The sequence below is a fragment of the Balaenoptera ricei genome, chromosome 12, assembly GCF_028023285.1.
Source record: "Balaenoptera ricei isolate mBalRic1 chromosome 12, mBalRic1.hap2, whole genome shotgun sequence".
In the NCBI taxonomy this organism is placed as follows: Eukaryota; Metazoa; Chordata; class Mammalia; order Artiodactyla; family Balaenopteridae; genus Balaenoptera; species Balaenoptera ricei.
Window position 1 is genome coordinate 76,266,205 of NC_082650.1, and position 18,751 is coordinate 76,284,955.

The window sequence follows — 18,751 nt, forward strand, 5'->3', positions numbered from 1 at the left end:
ACTACAACATAGTGTTGCCATGGAAATCAGTTTAGCAGTTTCTTATAGTTAAACCTATACTTAATATGACTCAGTAAATGCACGTCTAGGTACTTGTCCTAGAGAAATGAAAGCATATATTCTCACAAAAACTTGTCCATGTATCTTTATAGGAGTATTACTTTAAAATGCCAGAAACAACCGAAATGTCTTTCACTGGGTAAATGTATAAACTGTGGTAAACCCCTTCATTAGAATACTACTTAGAAATGAAAAGGAATGAACTATTGATGTACACAAGAGCACAGATGAATCCCAAATACATTATGCTAAGGGAAAGAAGCCAGACACAAAAAAATTATATACTGGTAATTACACTTACACAGTTTACTTTTGTTAAGGCAGAAATATAGGGAATATATCAGTGATTGCCAGGGTTAGGAGTAAGGGGAAGTTTGGGTTGCAAAGAGAGAATATTTTTAAGTGATTAAATTGCTGTGAATCCTGATTGTAGTGATGATTACGTGAAGCCATGTATTTGTCAAAATTTATAGAAACGTACAACACCCCCCAAAAAAGTCCCACTGAATTTCACTATAAGTAAATATTTTATTAATGAAAATATACTCCAAAACTGAAAAAAAATTTATCTTCATACTCCTTATCAATATTGCAGCTTTGCTTTTTTACAGAAATTGACAAGCTGAACCTAAGACTTATATGGAAATGCAAGGAAGCCAGAATAAGCCAAAACATTTTGAATGAAGAAGAATCATTTTGAAAGACTCACACTTCATGATTTCAAAACTTAACTACAAAGCTACAGTAATTAAGACGAGTGGTACTGCATAGGAATAGGCATATACATCAGTGGAATAGAATGACAGTCTAGAAATAAGCTTACACGTCTATGGTCAGTTGCCTTTCAACAAAGGTGCCAGGACAGTTCAATGGGAAAAGAGGAAAAGAATCACCTTTTCAACAAACAGTGCTCGGACAAGTGGATATCCACATGTAAAAGGATGAAGTTAGACTTTTTATTTACCCCAAAGTAATTAATTCCAAATGAATCTAGAGCTAAGTGTAGGAGTCAAAATGATGAAACTTTTAGAAGAAAATTTATGAGTAAATATTCATGACCTTGGATTAGATAATGTTCCTAGATATGACAGCAAAAGCACAAGCAACAGTAGAAAATAAAAGATAAATAGGACTGCATCAGCATTAAAAACTTTTGTGCTACCCAGGATATCATCAAGACAGTGAAATATCCAGAATAAGTAAAGAACTCTTATAACTCAATAATGAAAAGACAACCCAATTTTTAAATGGTCAAATGATTTAAAAAAGACATTTCTCCAAAGAATATATACATGTGGCCAATGTACACATGAAAAGAGGCTCAACATCAGTCATCTGTGAAATGCATATCAAAACCACAGTGAAATATCACTTCACACCCATTAGGATGGCTATAATGAAAAAGACAGATCATAACCAGTCTTGATAAGGATGTGGAAAAATTAAAACCCTCTAACATTGCTGGTGAGAATGTAACATTGGGCAGCTGCTATGGAAAGAAGTTTGGCAGTTTCTGGAAATGTTAAACATAGAGTTACCACTAGGCAGAGATGCCTAGAAAACTCTCCCGCAGATCTCTGCTCAGCTTTGCGTAAGCTTCACCCCTATGAGGCCTCCCTTGAACACCCTATTTAATCCTGCCTGCCCCTCACTCTCAGCCTACCCCACCAGCTCCCCGTTACCCTGCTTTCCATTTTCCGTAGGCTTGCCGTATCACCTTCTAGCAGCCTGTGTACTCTTTTATTATTTTATTGTTTTATCATCCATCTCACCCCATCAGCATGCAAATTCCTCTGGGGTTGGGCTCTTTGTTTTGGTAACTAACCTATCCCAACTGCTTAGAACAGTGCCTAGCATATGTAGGGTTCAATAAATATTTGCTGAAATAATAAATGAATTGAGATTAGAGCAGAATGATTAAGCCCGTTGGGTCAGGAGTCCCCAAGGCCACCCACATATTTGTAGATTCGCTAGAAGGACTCAAGGGGGTCGGCGCGTAGCTGTACTCACAGCTAAGGTTTATTACAGCAGCATAGTAAGGATACACAGCTGGATTATCAGGGGAATAGACACAGGTAGAGTCCAGAAGAATCCACACATAGACTTCCTTATGCTCTCTCTTCCCCTTGAGGGGAAGAACACACAAAAATGCAGCCACACATAGGATGTTCCTGCCCAGGAAAGCCCTTTAGAGACTTGGCATCCAGGGTTTTTATTGGATGCTGATCCTGTAGGCACTCTGCCTAGCGTGTACCAAAATATCAGTCTCGTGGAAGGAAAGCAGATTTTCAGCATACACCTTGTTTGTACAGTTTAGATACAGTGATCCACGCTTATCATTAGGAAAACTTTTATCTCAGTGTAGAGAACAATTTATATTAGCCAGGTCCCCAGCCACACGGGCCTTCCTAAGATAGCAGTCTCAAGCCTGCTACGTTCACTCTTTTCTGGACACCAGTTGACATTCAAGTATGATCCTTAAGAATAACGTGACGTGAAAGAAAATGTTAGACTTGAGAATATGTTTCCTAACGTGGTTTCTCCTTTGTAAAACTAAATGCAGTCATTTGTAGGCAAAATATGGACTTTTTCTAGACCTCTGATTCTTTGCTCTTTTAAATGTCATATCATTTAAGCTGAGTATAGAGGTTTAAATTCTTTTTTTCTTCTATCCATTTATAGATCTTGGAATTTCTGGTACCACGTCCAAAAAGTAAGTGTTTTTGAAATTGTCTGGTTTTCTTATGAGAAGTGTATCTGTACTTATTTGAGACTATCAGACATTGCACTCATTGGAGTAATTACTCATTCCCAGGCTAGGTAACTGCAAAATTGGTTTTTACTTCATTCCCAGTTTTTGTTTTTGTTGTTATTCTATTGGAACCTCCAAACTATTGGCTCTGCAGTGAGAAGGAATAATCGATTTCAGCCTCCATATTGTCACTAAGTATATCTAGAAATATTTGGGAATTGTGGTTTGAATACTTTAGTAGCTTTAAATTGTAGATTCATTATAATATTCCTAACTAACATTGATTTTAAAAAAAGTCTCATGGGGGTCAGTTTTAGGGAAGAGTAGTAAAAATGACAATGTACACTTTTTTTAGATGCATATTTCAACGTCTCTGAAATTGGGATGCATTTAACAATAGATGTAATCCTACAGTCACTTGAAGGCAGGTTGTAGTCATGACATAGTTATGTGAAACCTTCTTTTGAACCCTGTAAGATCCAGAAAGTGCCATTATGGATTCATCTTCAATTCAACAAAGGATATACAGTATTTATGATATACTTATTTGGCATTTTTTGTAACCAGTGATGAATTCAGCTGAATTTTGTGGCACATTTTTCCATTAGAAGTGACAGGAAATTCTTGTTATCCCTGAGGTCTAAACTCTAATTGATTTTTTTGTCAAATGCTCTTAAGGTCTCTTAGATGAGATATGGTAAGACTCCTCTATCTGTTTTAACCTGTTCTCTTTATTACCGCTTGACCCAAACAGACTGCTTCTGACCCCAGATAAAAGTATTTAGGTAGCCACACACCATTCTTTTCTGATTGTGTGTTTGTCTCTTTGTTTGTTTTGCATGCTTGATTTTAGGGGAGATCTTCAGTGGAATGCTGGAGAGAAGAAGTTGACTGGGGGAGCCAACTGGCAGCCAAAAGTAGCCCCTGCCACCTGGTCAGCAGGCGTCCCTCCCAGTGCGCCCTTGGTATGTAGCCCCCAGAGGCCAGGGCAGTGCGGGCACTTTGCCAGCTTCCAAGTGTATAGAACAGGGTCCATGTTGCTGAATTTTGCTACTGACATTGTACTTTTTCACCCACATTGAAGAAATAGGAGCAAGATGCCATATTTACCAAAATGCAAATTTCACTGACTTTAATAAAGATTATGACCTATCGTTTTATTTTAATTATTTCAAAATAGTATTTATGCTTCTTCAGATATTAGTCCTTTATTTGTACAATTATGGAAATGATTCTTCAAAACATGTAATATCATTGATCGTTATCTGTGTTTTTACCACATTTCTTGCCCAAATTTCCTGATGGCCATAAGAAGTAATGCAAACTTTTTTTTCTTATCAGAAAGATTGGGCAGTTTTCTACTGTGTAAGTGAACTTTCATTTTAAAACCCTATGGATTCTTCTCACCATTTTTTCAATTTGAAATGACTTTCGCCATCTTTTCTATAAAATTTAAATAGGTTTCTTTTCTGTATATTAAATTTCTATCAGTATATTAATGCCACCATTCACTCTGTGAAAGAGCATATCACTGGAAATAAAGGCTTAATTATTACTTAGTGCGATTTGCCACCACAAAAAGTACGTTTCCAGGATAGCAAAATTTACTATTTTTCTATATATGCCCCAGATTTGGCAGAACTAGGCTAGCTACTGTTTCCCCAGCTCACCCGTAGTTTTTCACCTTTGCTTACACCTTCACCTGTCTAATTCACCCATCTCTAAGGTTTTCTTGATGCCATCCTCTCCTTGTTGCCTGAATTAATTCCTAACCATCACCCGCCAACCCCAGCCAAACAAGCATGCATGGAAGTGAATTAATATAAATTAGAATATAAACATTTTAGATAGACTCCATTAAAAATGAGGTGTTCCAGAAATTTATTTAAATATCTGAGTTTTTGAATTTAGAACACATTTTCTTTTTTTTTTTAACTTTTTATTTTATATTGGAGTACAGTTGATTAACAGTGTTGTGTTAATTTCAGGTGTACAGCAAAGTGATTCAGTTATACATATACCTGCGTCTATTCTTTTTCAAATTCTTTTCTCATTTAAGTTGTTACATAATATTGAGCAGAGTTCCCTACGCTATACAGTAGGTCCTTGGTTATCCATTTTAAATACAGTAGTGTGTACAAGAACACATTTTCTTTTAAACAATTTTATAAATAGTAATGTTTTTACACATAGACAGTTTCATAGCGATTTTATAAATAAAAATAAGCTCAAATCAATCTGAAAAAGGACTTTTGAATCAAAATTTACCACTAAAGAGTACTAATAGTATTAATTGAACTACGGTTTATACCGTAGTTTCTATAGGAAAATACATTCTGTGCTCAGACTTGGTTCTCAAAACCCACTTCCTCTGGTCTCCCCACTCCACCCCCTGGTGTTTGTAAGAGAGCAGGAAATTCAAGGACTGATATTCTCTGCCTTTGGTGAGTTCAAAGTCTGAAAGAACTTAATTTTAAGAAGTGATTTCTAAAAGATAACCATGAGAAGATTGCCTATTATATATGGATATTTACCTCTTCAAATCTTTCTTTTCATTATTTAAAAACAGTGCTTAAGAGGGCCATTTTTGTATTTAGCTATAAATAGAGTTCCATTTTAATTTTTATAAAGGATACTTAGTAGAAAGCTACCAGCCTCTTAAACTGAGCTATGCCCAGGATAACCGTATAATTTATTCCCCAATCTAGGGCTCTTTAAGGGTGAAAGGGAGCATAATTATTACCCTGGGACCCCAAGCATGTGCCTGGTACCTGGTGGCCCACATAGATGCTGAGACCATAAGCAGGTAGCACTCTGGGCCTAGGCAGCTGCGCTCCATTCTTTTTTTTTTTTTTAATTGACATAAAGTTGATTTACACTGCTGTGTTAATTTCTGCTGTACAGCAAAGTGATTCAGTTATACACATACACGTATTTTTTTTTCATATTCTTTTCCATTATGGTTTATTACGGGATATTGAATATAGTTCCCTGTGCTATACAGTAAGACCTTGTTGTTTATCCATTCTCTATATAATAGTTTGTGTCTGCTAACCCCAAACTCCCAGTCTATCCCTCGGCTGCGCTCTGTTCTTAAATACAAAAACATTGTTGGGGGTAGAGGGAGAGAGATTCAATAAATGTAAATAACATCCCTAAAGAAAGAGAAAGCTTCTTTAGAACGGATCTCATAAATCTGTTAATACTGCATATTGACATGAAAGCTCACAATTTATATTATCATCCCCAAATTAAAAGAACTAATTTTTCTATTCTGTTCTATGCAAAATTAAAGAGACCTTATCTGCAGTCCTAAGAAGTTTATATTTTAGTATTGTTGCCCTTATCAGCAGGATAAAGCTGTTTAATGTTTTTTAACAGGTTAGTTTCAAAACAGTCATGGAGGGAAGGGCGATGAGAGTACTGGCATCTGGCAGATCAGCTGTAGGTTTAAAAATTTAAAAAAGGTTGGAGCCAGAGGTGAGGATGGAAAGTAAGACAAGAAAGAAAAGTCTCAGGTAGAATCCACACAACTGGGGATAATTGTGAACAAACACACTGAGACACTGGTTGCCCAGGTTTGTATGTGGGGCAGTTTGCTAAGTAATGAGACCATTACCCCAGAAGGGGAACAAGGGAGAAGTCCTTTAAAAACGGTATTGAATTGGAGACCTTCCTTGGCCATCACCTCCCCTGAGATGAAGATTTTAACCATACAAGGTTAAGAATTCATCAGATACTTAATTAACAACTCTTTTGCTTCTTCAGGCCCACAAGGCTGCCAGTTATCTGATTGTCAGGCGCCATCCCTGAGACTGAGATTAATGTTCTCATATTTTTAAACCCCAGAACTCCTTATTTTTGTTTATGAAGCAGAAAACTTTACATTGTTCATAATGAAACTCCAGAAAGTTAAAGACAGTAGGCTTTAGCATAAAGTGTCCACAGCACCTGTGGAAAGAGAAATTAGAACAACAGAAATAATTTATTAGGAGGGCAGAGTTACATGTAGTCCTATTTCTTTTGTCTATTTTCTTTAACATTTTAGGTAATAATATGAAGGCTGTCCTATGCAGTTATTTTATCATTATTAACCCTCACTTAGTTGTGTAAAAATTCACTGCCTGGGGACTTCCCTGGTGGTCCAGTGGTCAGGACTCTGCACTTTCACTGCCAAGGGCCCGGGTTCAATCCCTGGTCAGGGAACTAAGTAAGGTCCTGCAGGCCACACGGCGAGGCCAAAAAAAAAAAAAAAAAAAAAAAAAATTCACTGCCATTTACTCCATTTACTGTAAAGCTCTTCTTCCTGAACAAAGCTGTAGCCTTGCTTTTACTTGGTGGTGCAGCTCTAAAGTTTTTCAGACCATAGAACCCAAGTTATATCTAAAAACCTTTAACAGGACTGGCATATCATCATGGCCATCAAGAGGGTTACTCATTCCTAGTTTTGAGCACAACAGACCGGTTAAGTTTCCATCAGACAAACTAGGAAGGTACTTGCAACTCAGAAATATGTGCATTTTGCAGGAGGCCACAGAATCCACAATTCTCCCCCTGAAAACAACTAATCTTTATATGCCTGTAGGTGAAACATTTTGTTGAGTGTTGAAAAAGAAAACAACTTGTAAAACCTTAGGATAAATAATACTGAGGGAGTAAATTATTAAGAGTTAATCTACCATTTGAGCAAAATGACAAACTTAGACTCTCTTTAAATTTTTTGACCCATTTGTCTGATCAGGATTCTCTGCAGGTTCATTTTATTTTGGTAGCTTTTTTCTTTCATAGTCTTAAGTCCTAATGATACAATTCTTGTAAATACAGTTATTATTGTATGGTACAATTCTGATAAAATATGCAATTCTGGGTCTAGTGAATAGCCTACCACCTAACCTGTTGAAATGATGAGTAGAGTGAATCTGAAGTATAATACTTCTTCTGTAGGGGAGGAAAAATAACTTTCCTTCTATCCTTCTGAATTCTTAGTAGAGACTCCTGTAATAAAAGACATATGAACAAGAGAAAAACAGAAGTTTATTAACATGTATGCCTCATATATACAGGGAGATACCCAGAGAAAAACATGAGTAACTCCCCAAGGTGGCCCAAGCCACTGGCTTAAATATACCATCTTCAGCTAAAGACAAAAGAAAGAATGATGTGGGGAGGTTACCAGGAAGAGCAGGGTCAACAAAGGTAAGATTTGTTATGTAGATTTAAGTCAGTGACTTCTCCATTGATAAGATTCTCTTGTGATTTAGTCATCCTTCTCTTCCCGGTACAGAGAAGGAGACACCCTTACAAGTGAAGATTTCCTTTATAAATCTAAATGTCCCTTACAAAAGTTTAATTTCTACTGTTTTCAGAGTTTCTCCTGCTGTTCTTCAAAATAATCAGCTCAAAATCATCCTTATGCCAAAGAAGCATTTGGGGGCGGGGTAGGTTTTTCGGCTACCCTTTGGATTTTCTTTCTTTTTAAAATTTTTTGAGATAAATTTATGTAACATTAAATTCACCATTTTCACAACTTTAAAGTGTATAATTCAGTGATTTTTAGTATATTTTTGATGTTGTAAAACCATCACCATTCTCTAATTCCAGAATATCTCCATCACCCCAAAAAGGAACACAGTCTTTCCCAATTTTCCCCTTCCCTATCCCATGACATCCAAAAATTTACTCTGTTTCTATGGATTTGCCTATTCTGGATTTTTAATATAAACAGAATCATATACTATGGAGGCTTTTGTGCCTGGCTTTTTGGCTTCTTTCACTTAGCATAATGTTTTCAAAGTTGACCCGTGTTGTAGCATGTATCAGTACTTCATTTTTGTATTGCTGACTATTCTATTGTTTGGATATACCACATTTTGTTTATTCATTCATTAACGGATGGACATTTGTGTTGTTTCCACTTTTGGCTATTATGAAAGATGATTCTGTTATTTGTATACAAGTTTGGTAAGAATATATGTCCTCAGTTCTCTTGGGAACATATCTAGGAATGGAATTGCCAGGACTTGTGTGACTCTGTTGAGCTTTTCGAGGAACTGCCAAACTTTTTCACAGCAGCTGCATCATCTTATGTTTCCACCAGCAATGCATAGGGTTTCATTTGTGGTTTTCATGTGCATGTCCTTAATGACTAATGATATTGAGAATCTTTTCATGTGCTATTGGCCATTTGTATATCCTTTTTCAGAGAAATGTTTGTTCATGTCCTTCGCCCATTTTATAATTGGGTTGTCTTTTTATTGTTGAGTTCTAAGAGATCTTTATTATTCTGGATACCAGATGCTTATCAGATACATAATTCGCAAATATTTTCTCCCATTCTGTGAGTAGTCTTTCTTGGTAGTATCTTCTAACACACAAAGTTTTTGATTCTGATAAGCTCCAATTTGTCTATTTTTATTGTTGTTGCTTTTGCTTTTGGTGTCATATTTAAGAAGCCATTGCCTAATCCAAAGTCTTAAAGATTTACACCCTGATTTCCTTCTAAGAGTTGTATAGTTTTATCTGTTACATTAGGTTTTTGACCTATTTTAGGCTGATTTTCATATGTGGTCCAAATTCTTTGTGTTGCATGTGGAAATCTAGTTAATCCCAGAGCCATGTGTTGAGAAGACTGGTTTTTCTTCATTTCTTGGTCTTGGCATTCTTCTCAAAAATCAATTGACCATAGATATATAGATTTATTTCCAGACTCTATTCTGTTGTATTGACCTATATGTCTATTCTTATGCCAGTACCACAGTGTTTTGATCAATGTAGCTTAGTAGTAAGTTTTGAAAACAGAAAGTGTGAGTCCTCCAAATTTGTTCTTGTTTTACGAGGTTGTTTTGGCTTTTCTGGGTCCCTTGCATATCCATATAAATTTTAGGTTCAGATTGTCCATTTTTCCAAAAGAAGCAGTTGAAATTTTTATACGGTTTGCACTGAATCTATAAAGCAAATTGGGAAATATTGCCATCTTAACAATATTATCTTCCAGTCCATGAACAGAGGACATCTTTCTATTTATCTGAGTCCTCTTTAATTTCTTTAACAATGTTTTGTAGTTGTCAGTGTACAAGTCTTATACTCTCTGTTAAATTTATTTCTAAGTATGTTGTTTTTAATGCTGTTGTAAATTAATTTTTTTATAATTGCATTTTTTATTGTTCATTGCTAGTGTAAGGTGAATGTCACATTGATTTTTGTATATTTATTTTGTATCCTGTGACTTTGCTGAACTTGTTTATTGACTGATAGTTTTTTTGCGTGTGGATTCTTTAGGATTTTCTATATATAAGCTCATATCATCTACAAATAGAGATAGTTTTATTTCTTCCTTTCTTTCTGGATGCTATTTCTTTCTTTTTCTTACCTAATTGCCCTGACTAGACTTTCCAGTACATCTTTGTCTTGTTCTTAGGGAGAAAGCTTTCAGTCATTCAACATTAAGTACAATGTTAACCATGAGTTATTTGCAGATGCCCTTTATCAGGTTAAGGAATTACCCTTCTGTTCTTAGTTTATTTAGTGTTGTTTTGTTCATGAAAGGATGTTGGATTTCGTCAAATGCTTTTTCTGCATCTACTGAGATGATCTTTTTTTCTTATATTCTATTAATATGACATATTACATTGATTGAGCCTACCTTGCATTCCTGGGATAAATCTCACTTGGTTTTGGTGTGTAATTCTTTTAATATGCTGCTGGATGTGGTATGCTAGTATTTTGTTGAGAATTTTTGTATCAACGTTTGTAAAGGATTTGGTCTGTAGTTTTCTTTTCTTGTGATGTCCTTGTCTGGCTTTGGTATCACAGTAATACTGGAATCAAAGAATAATTAGAAAATGTTCCCCTTCTATTTTTTTTTTTTTTTTTGAGAGCTTGAGAAGGATTGAAATTAGTTCTCCTTTATAAATGTAATAGTATTGACCAGTGAAGCCATCTGGTTTTGGGCTTTTCTGTGATAGGAGGTTTTTGATTACTGACTCAGTCTCTTTACTTGCTATACAACTATATAGATTTTTCTATTTCTTCTTGAGTCAGTTTTCGTAGTTTGTGTCTTTCGAGGAATTTGACCATTTCATCTAGATTATCTAATGTTTTAGCATGTAATTTCTGATAATATTTCCTCATAATTTTTTATTTCTGCAAGGTTGGTAGTAATATCTCCACTTCCTTTCCTGATTTTGGTCATGTAAGTTTCTCTCTCTTTCTTGGTTTGTCTACCTGAGAGTTTGTTAATTTTATTGATCTCTTCAGAGAACCAACTTTTGGTTTCTTCTATTTCTTCTTTTGTTTTCCCATTCTCTATTTCACTTTTCTCTGATCTAATCATTATTATTTCCTTTCTCTGCTCACTTTGGAATTGGTTCTTCTTTTTTCTAGCTCCTTATGGTGGAAGTTTAGGTTATTGATTTGAGATCTTTCTCCTGCATATGGGCTATATGTTCTTGTTTCTTTGCATGCCTTATAATTTTTTGTTGAAACCTGGTCACTTTGAATATTATAATATGGCAGCTTTGGAAATCATGTTCTACCCCCTCCCCAAGGTTTTTGTTGCTACTTTTTTTGTTGTTTTGCTACCTTGGTTGGGGGGAGGGGGTTATTGTTTGTTTGTTTGTTTTGTCCTTTTAGCTAAGTGGTCAGCTAATGATTAGACAGATACTACTTAAACTCCTGGAACCAAAAATATCTCCCAGTCTTTGCAGAGGGGCTCTGAGTGTGTATTAGGCATGACTTCAGACTCAACCAGGCAGTTTGCAACTCTGCCTTAGCGATCACTGCTGCTTTCTTAAAGCCTCAAAGTCAACCCAGAGGGCTTCCCTGGTGGCGCAGTGGTTGAGAGTCTGCCTGCCAATGCAGGGGACACGGGTTCGAGCCCTGGTCTGGGAGGATCCCACATGCCACGGAGCAACTGGGTCCGTGAGCCACAACTACTGAGCCTGCACGTTTGGAGCCTGTGCTCCGCAACAGGAGAGGCCGCGACAGTGAGAGGCCTGTGCACCGCGATGAGGAGTGGCCCCCGCTTGCTGCAACTAGAGAAGGCCCTCACACAGAAACAGGGACCTAACACCGCCAAAAATAAATAAATAAAATTAAAAAAAAAAAAAAAGTCAACCCAGAGGCATCTCACATCTTTCCTGAGCATATGCACAGCCCTGGGCATGTGCATGGCTATCTAAATTCCCAGGAGAAGGTCTGGGTTTTGCAAAACCCTTAATCCTCAAAGCATCTCATTCTCCAGCCTTTCCTTCTGAGCTTTTTGTTTAGTCTGCTTTTTTTGCTGACTGATATCCATTGCCTGATACAGCAACAACTGAAAAATTTGCCTTTAAGTATTTTCCACAAATGTCTTCCGGTGACAACTTTAGCACTAGATGGGTTCCCAGTTTGGCAAGATAAAGACAAGCCTTTTGAGCCAATGTTTCCAGGGAGCCACCTATACACGAGACAAGACAAAGCAAATAATTAAAATATATTCTGCTCCTCGTGGTACTATTACTGGGACTGTGTGCTGTTATTTTCAAAGCTATAGCTGAACTGGAGAACAGTGGCTGGAACTCTAGGGTAAGTTAAAATGTCCCAAAGCTCAATGTTCTTACCAAGATTCAGCTGATTTTTTTTTTTTTTTTTTTGATTAAGTACTTTCTAGGCTGCTGCAAACTTTTAGTTAGTTTCCAGAGTTCCAAAAAAGTTGATTTTGACCATTTTTGCTTGTTTTTCCATTGCTTTTATGCCTAGGGGGACTCTTAGAGTTCCTTATTCCACCATTTCTGCTGATATCACTATAGTATTTTCTTTTTCAATTAGGATTTTGCTCTAATGGTTAACTTAAATTTAAGAGATTGCAGCAGGGTTAATTTTATGCATAAGGGAAATATTAGAGGTTTTGGTGTGTGACTGAAAACTATCAAACCTGTGCCTGGAATGGGATATATGTATGATATTACGTGCAGTCCTCTAAATGCTTCCTAAAACTTAGAATTAATTTTGGTCTTTGTGCAAATGTACAACAGTCAAAAGTCAGAGAGAAGCAAATATAACACAGAAAAGAATAATATAAAAATGGGGGGGAAAAATGGAAACCAAGCATTAAAAATGTAAATGAAAGCATTCTTTAAATTTCTAATTCAGTGCCTATTGGAGGATATAATGATAGGAAAAGACAAGCTTAGAAAAATTTGTTTACAGTGAGGGTGGTATAAGGAGATAGAGAGGAAGCCCAGTGCTTGAGTGTAAGCTGAGCCTGAATAAGTGAACCCAAATAGCACCACAACAGTGAACATCAAGTTAGTAACCTTCTTCATATCATTGGCGTGGTGCTAGTGCCTTTTTTTATTAATTTAAAACTGAAATTTGAGATTTCTTTACATCTTTACACATACTTAAGGGCGTGCATTTTAAAATTGTATTCTGTCATTTTAAAACCAAATTATATTGGTTCTTTTTGTTTGTTGTTGTTTGTGTGTGTGTGTGTGTTGTTTTGTTTTTGTAGCAAGGAGCTGTACCTCCAAGTAGTTCAGTTCCTCCTGTTGCTGGGGCCCCATCTGTCGGACAACCTGGAGCAGGATTTGGAATGGTGAGTGATGACCGGTGCTAAAAATTGTAATTAATACTTCTATGGCCTTCACCAAATCCCAGATTAACTATAGAATATAATTCTCCCCAAAATGCAGTAAAGTAAAATTTAAAAAGTTAAGTCATCTGCTTTAGACATTAAGTAGTCTACAAAGGGCATGATTGAGTCACTTATAAGACACTTAAATTCTGCCATCAAAATAATCTTTATAGTACACTGTTAATGTCATTTTTGGAGTACTATTTACCAAACATATTTTTAGCTCAATCATCAAAATCCACTTTTAATCACTATACTAGGACTTTTCACTTACCACGTTTATCAGTAGCAAATTTTAGAGCCATTTTCCATAAAGAAACAAGTTCTCACCTCTTCAAGAACTGTGCTCCCAGAAGATGGATAAACAACAACAAACAAGCCAGGGTGGGGTGAGGATGCCGTGTGGCCAGCCAGGCCCCTACTGCACCTCAGTGATTCTCTGCCATCTGCCAGCCTCACAGCACCCATCGTTCAAAATTACAAATTATGCTTTCTCACAGACCTGGATTCCTCAGGGAATATGGGGATATATGTATACGTGTAGCTGATTCACATTGTGATACAGCAGAAACTAACAGAGCATTGTAAAGCAATTATACTCCAATAAAGATGTTTAAAAAAAAAAAAAAAAAAAAGGAAAGAAAAATTTTCAGGAACGTATTAAAGACGTAAAGGTCAGGGCGTTGCCAGAGTAGGCTCCACTCACGCTATGAACCGCTCTGCTTTCCAGCCTCCTGCTGGGACAGGCATGCCCGTGATGCCTCAGCAGCCTGTCATGTTTGCACAGCCCATGAGGAGGCCACCCTTTGGAGCCGCAGCTGTACCTGGCACACAGGTCAGTTTAAATGTCCCGCCAAAGAATGACATCACTTTATACATGTAAAACTGTCATGGGACAAACTGTTTAAAGATGTGTTTACCTGATACAGTCTTCATACCTGTTGCTTCAGAAGTAAAGGGAACATGGAAGAGAGATGAGCAATAGTGTGACATTTGGAGGAAAATGATGGCAATAACTAACTGTCCTAAGGTCCCTCCATTCCTCTCCTACTTAATTCACAAGGGCTCCTGAGAACTACCAGGTGTTTAAAGTATCCAGGCATTTAGTCCGGGAAAAATGAGCAGCTCTGATCGATACTCTTATTATGTGTTCCCAGAGTTAGCCAGACGGAAAGTTAGGAACACAGTCCTCCAGATTGCCACGTTTGCCCGAGACTAGTAACACAAACTGCAGTGAGTTTGCCAAACTGCAAAGCCTGAGGGAGCAGTTCCCACAAGGCTGCCCTCACATCAGACCCTTCAGGTCCCAAGGGCCACCCTCACTTCCAACCACCTGCCTACAAATTTGAGGGTTCCCAGGACCATCCTCAGATTAGACAGTTTTCCAGAATGACTCATAGAACCCAGGGGAGCACTAACTTTATGATGACAGTTTTAGTGTAGTAAAAAGATGCAAATCAGATCCAGCCAAAAGAAGAGATGCATAGGGCAGAGTCTGGGAGGGGCCCACACATGAGGCTTCTTTGTCCTCAGGGATGCATTCATTACCCACCTGGCATCAATGTGTGAGGATACGCAAGCCGTACTGCCAACCCAGGAAGCTTACCTGAGCTTCAGCCTGCAGGGTTTTTACTGAGGTTTCATTGGATAGGAATGACTGATTGAGTTCAACCACATGGGAAATAATTCAGTCTCCAGCCCTCCTCCCTCCCTGAAGGTCAGGCTCATATCCTGTGGCCCAAAGACTTAACTCTGTAATCACATGGCTGGTCTTTCTGGCATGGCTAGCCCCCCACCCTGAATCATCTTGTTAGCATAAATTATCAGGTGTGGTTCCAGACACCTGCCCTGAATAATAAAGACATTCCTATCGCTCAGGACGTTTCCAAGGGTTGAGAGGTTACCTACCAGGGTCCAGGACAAAGGGCAAACCTCTCTTTAGATGAGGCCAAATTTCTTACTGCACAATGTGCTACCTTCATTTATGAAGATGCTAAAATATATGCACTTGGTTGAACTGTTCTGCTGCTAATAGTGATGTTCATATTGATGAATCACCCTTTCTTTCTTCCTCTTATAAATTGCCTGGCCAAAGTGAAGGTATATGTAGAACCAAAGAGGTCACTGTGAGAAATTGATTTAGATGGAGACAGAACATTGTAACTACTAACACCATGCTGAGCAAACCAAAACACATAGCTCAAATATATTTTAAGGACATCAGTAAATAGTTTCACTTCAATAATGTTTTCAATTTACCACACAGGTATTTATATTGTTTCAGCCAAGGAATCCTACTGTGAACTTTCTGAGTGTACTCTAATCCTCTTTGCTTCCTTGAATCATTTCTAAATTCATTTTCTACCTGTTCCCAGAATTTGCTTTCAGCTTCTTTACTTTAACCCTCAAAAGCCATAATGACCAGGAGAGAGAATGGTGGGTGTCCAGAGAGATGAATTTACAATGTAAGAGACTCTAGCCTTCAAGGCCATAGCCAAAGCACTGGCTTCATGAGAAATCTTCTGTTCTGCTCTCACACTAATGAACGCTGCCTAAAATTGTTTGGGGGGAGTGGGGTGGTAGTGAGGAAGCTTTTAGGTGTAATAGTTGGTTTTAAATTTAATCTAGATATATTTAAATTCTAAGAAGGATCTCATTTATTGTGACTGTCTCCTTGATGGTTAACTATATCCATGACTACCTACCACCGTTTTGAAAAAAAGGAAAGATGTTCCTATTTTTATGAACTTGGAAGGATGTTGTTGAGATTTTTAAAAGTCATTGTATTTGGTGTGCTGAAAGCTTTAGAAATAAATTAATATAATTTTATTACTTAAGGTAGTTTTTCTGTGTGATACCAGTGTTACAGAGCATCAGTTTGTTTACTTAATTCAAAGAATGAAAATGAAAAATAGATGATATGATGAAAGCACAGTGTTTTCATCATTTAATTGAATTTCTGGTAATTTAGGAAATGGTATGCCATACTTACACAATTTTTAGATTGTATTTCCTATATCAGAGAAGAAGCATAGCTGATTATATACTAGATAAGAAAATAAACATGAGTTGGTAGCTTTAGAAAACAAAACAGTTTTTCATTACTGATATGTGGACTATTCCACTATTGCTCAGTTGGCTAGTATCACAGTGTTGTCATATCACCTAATTATTAATTATAGACCAGTCCTTGAGTTTCTTATTTTCCAAACAACTTTGACCCTTACCTCGGTCTTTCTATGAAATACGATCCCAGTTTTAAAAATGGAAATTTGACTGATAGATACTACAGTCAGTCAATAGTTCATGGACATAGGAACAAATCTGAAACTTCTTACTTCTGGAACTTTGTTTATGGAACCAATGAAAACATACATCCGTGCCTTACAATCCCAGGTCTCTGAGGTTTCCATCATGTTATAAGCATAGGAAATTAATTAGACTCGAAGGATACATGTCAGTTATTGCTCTGTGTAAATTCCATGACCTTTTTCAAGGCCTTGGACCCTAACATTCCTGCAAAAGCCTGTTCCTAGAACTTATGTCTGTCACACAATGAAATAATTTAGGTATTCACTAAACAGAAACAAGGTAAGAAAATTTTTTGTTGCTTTTGCTGCAGGTTTAGTATGATTCTTCTCTATAGTCTGTAATAATTAGTCCTCTCTACAAGCTGGATAGGCAAGATTGGAATTAGCGACATTCATAACTAGGAGACTATTTGCTCATCTGAAACTAACAGTGCCCCAAAACTTGACAGGTTTTCACGTAAAATACTTTACATGAAATCCTAGTATATTTAGCTGATATTTTTAAATAATTTCTTAAGTAACTTTCTGCAAGCTGTTTTCTTCCCATTTTTCCTTCACACTCACTCTCACTCTAAGAGAAGTCATTTATATTCCTTTATTAGTTTAGTGGTACTAATAACTCAAAGTAAAATGCTTTGAATAGAGAAATTGTTTGGGTTTGTTTGTTTTTTTTTTTTACTGTATATTCATAATAACTTTAATGTGACTAGTTTTTCACATCTTCCCTAACTAATATCCATATTGTTCTACCAGAGTCCTCAAATTTTACTTTGGCTATATTTGATGTCAAAGAATGTCAAGAAAGCCAATATCCTTTGAAGTGTGTTTATAAATCCAAAATCTAAAACAACACTGTGACTAAGTAGAACAAAGTAGATTTTGTAAACTTTTAGCCATCTAATCTTCTGCATGTTTGTTTTCTGTGGTATGTGCTCGGCCTAATGCTTATCTATCTCTCTGTTTGCTTTCTGTTTCCACTATCTTGGGCTGGCTTTTCCCCCCTTAGCTTTCTCCAAGCCCTACACCTGCCACTCAGAGTCCCAAGAAACCTCCAGCAAAGGACCCATTAGCGGATCTTAACATCAAGGATTTCTTGTAAACAATTTAAGGTATCTAATATTGAGCTTTTCCTGTGGGCTTGTAATAATGACCTATGCTATGCTGAGCTATTTTATTAGGTATAATATTTGTACTTCTGTGTTTTTAATACATGTATATAATAATAATAATTTGAATGTTTATGCTTTTTAAATCAATATTGAAAGCTATCTCTATCAATGATTTTTTTAATCTTAATTTATAAAACTAAGAGGGAGAGAAACCTCCAAATTGTCCTTACACTGGAAAGCACAAAGATTATACTGATAAAGCAAAAAGTTGCCCAAGCTACTACATAAATTAGAAAATTACCACTTCATTCCATGATGACTGGAATTTATAGAAAGGTAACATTTATAATACTTCATTTAGAAATTGTCTAAGAATATATTTGGCTACAATAATTGTAATTTTATTTTGCTTATTCTTATGTGACCTCATCAAATAAAGCTTAGATTATTATCCTTGTATTTCTGCATTCAAGCAAAATTTTAAATTTCTAACATTCTAGTTTTAAATTTCTAATGTAATTTATGAAATTATATTATGACTAATAGTGGACTTACAGAAGAAAACTGATGAAGGAAAAGGGTTTACTACTAACCCCAGCACCTAACACAGTGGGTAGGTTCTCAACAAATACTTGCTGAATGTGGATGAACAGTAGTAATGACGCTTTTCATTTACATGGTATTTTTCGTACTTGCCAGTCATTAACTCTTTGACCATCTCTGTAGAAGATCAGACCCTGCGAGATAAACTAGTCAGATACTTCTGCCTCCATTTCACAGCTAAAGAAACTGTTCCTTGGCATTAAGTGATTTACCCAAGGTCACACTGGAAGAGCAGTTAAGAGTGTCGAAGCTTTTGGACCCCCGTCCACTGTTATTTTTATCGTATATCTACTACCTATAT

At 36.6% G+C, this 18,751-nt stretch overlaps 1 protein-coding gene across 1 annotated transcript in view; it reads left to right on the forward strand.

Moving 5' to 3' along the window:
* The window catches only part of SNAP91 (synaptosome associated protein 91), a 151,919-nt gene extending 134,082 nt beyond the window's left edge, over nt 1-17,837 (forward strand). The window contains exons 25-29 of the mRNA XM_059942078.1: nt 2,743-2,773; nt 3,666-3,777; nt 13,305-13,388; nt 14,158-14,262; nt 17,745-17,837. Coding sequence (XP_059798061.1) covers nt 2,743-2,773; nt 3,666-3,777; nt 13,305-13,388; nt 14,158-14,262; nt 17,745-17,837 — 425 coding nt within the window. The remainder of the gene's footprint in view (nt 1-2,742; nt 2,774-3,665; nt 3,778-13,304; nt 13,389-14,157; nt 14,263-17,744) is intronic.
* Nucleotides 17,838-18,751: the final 914 nt, after the last annotated feature.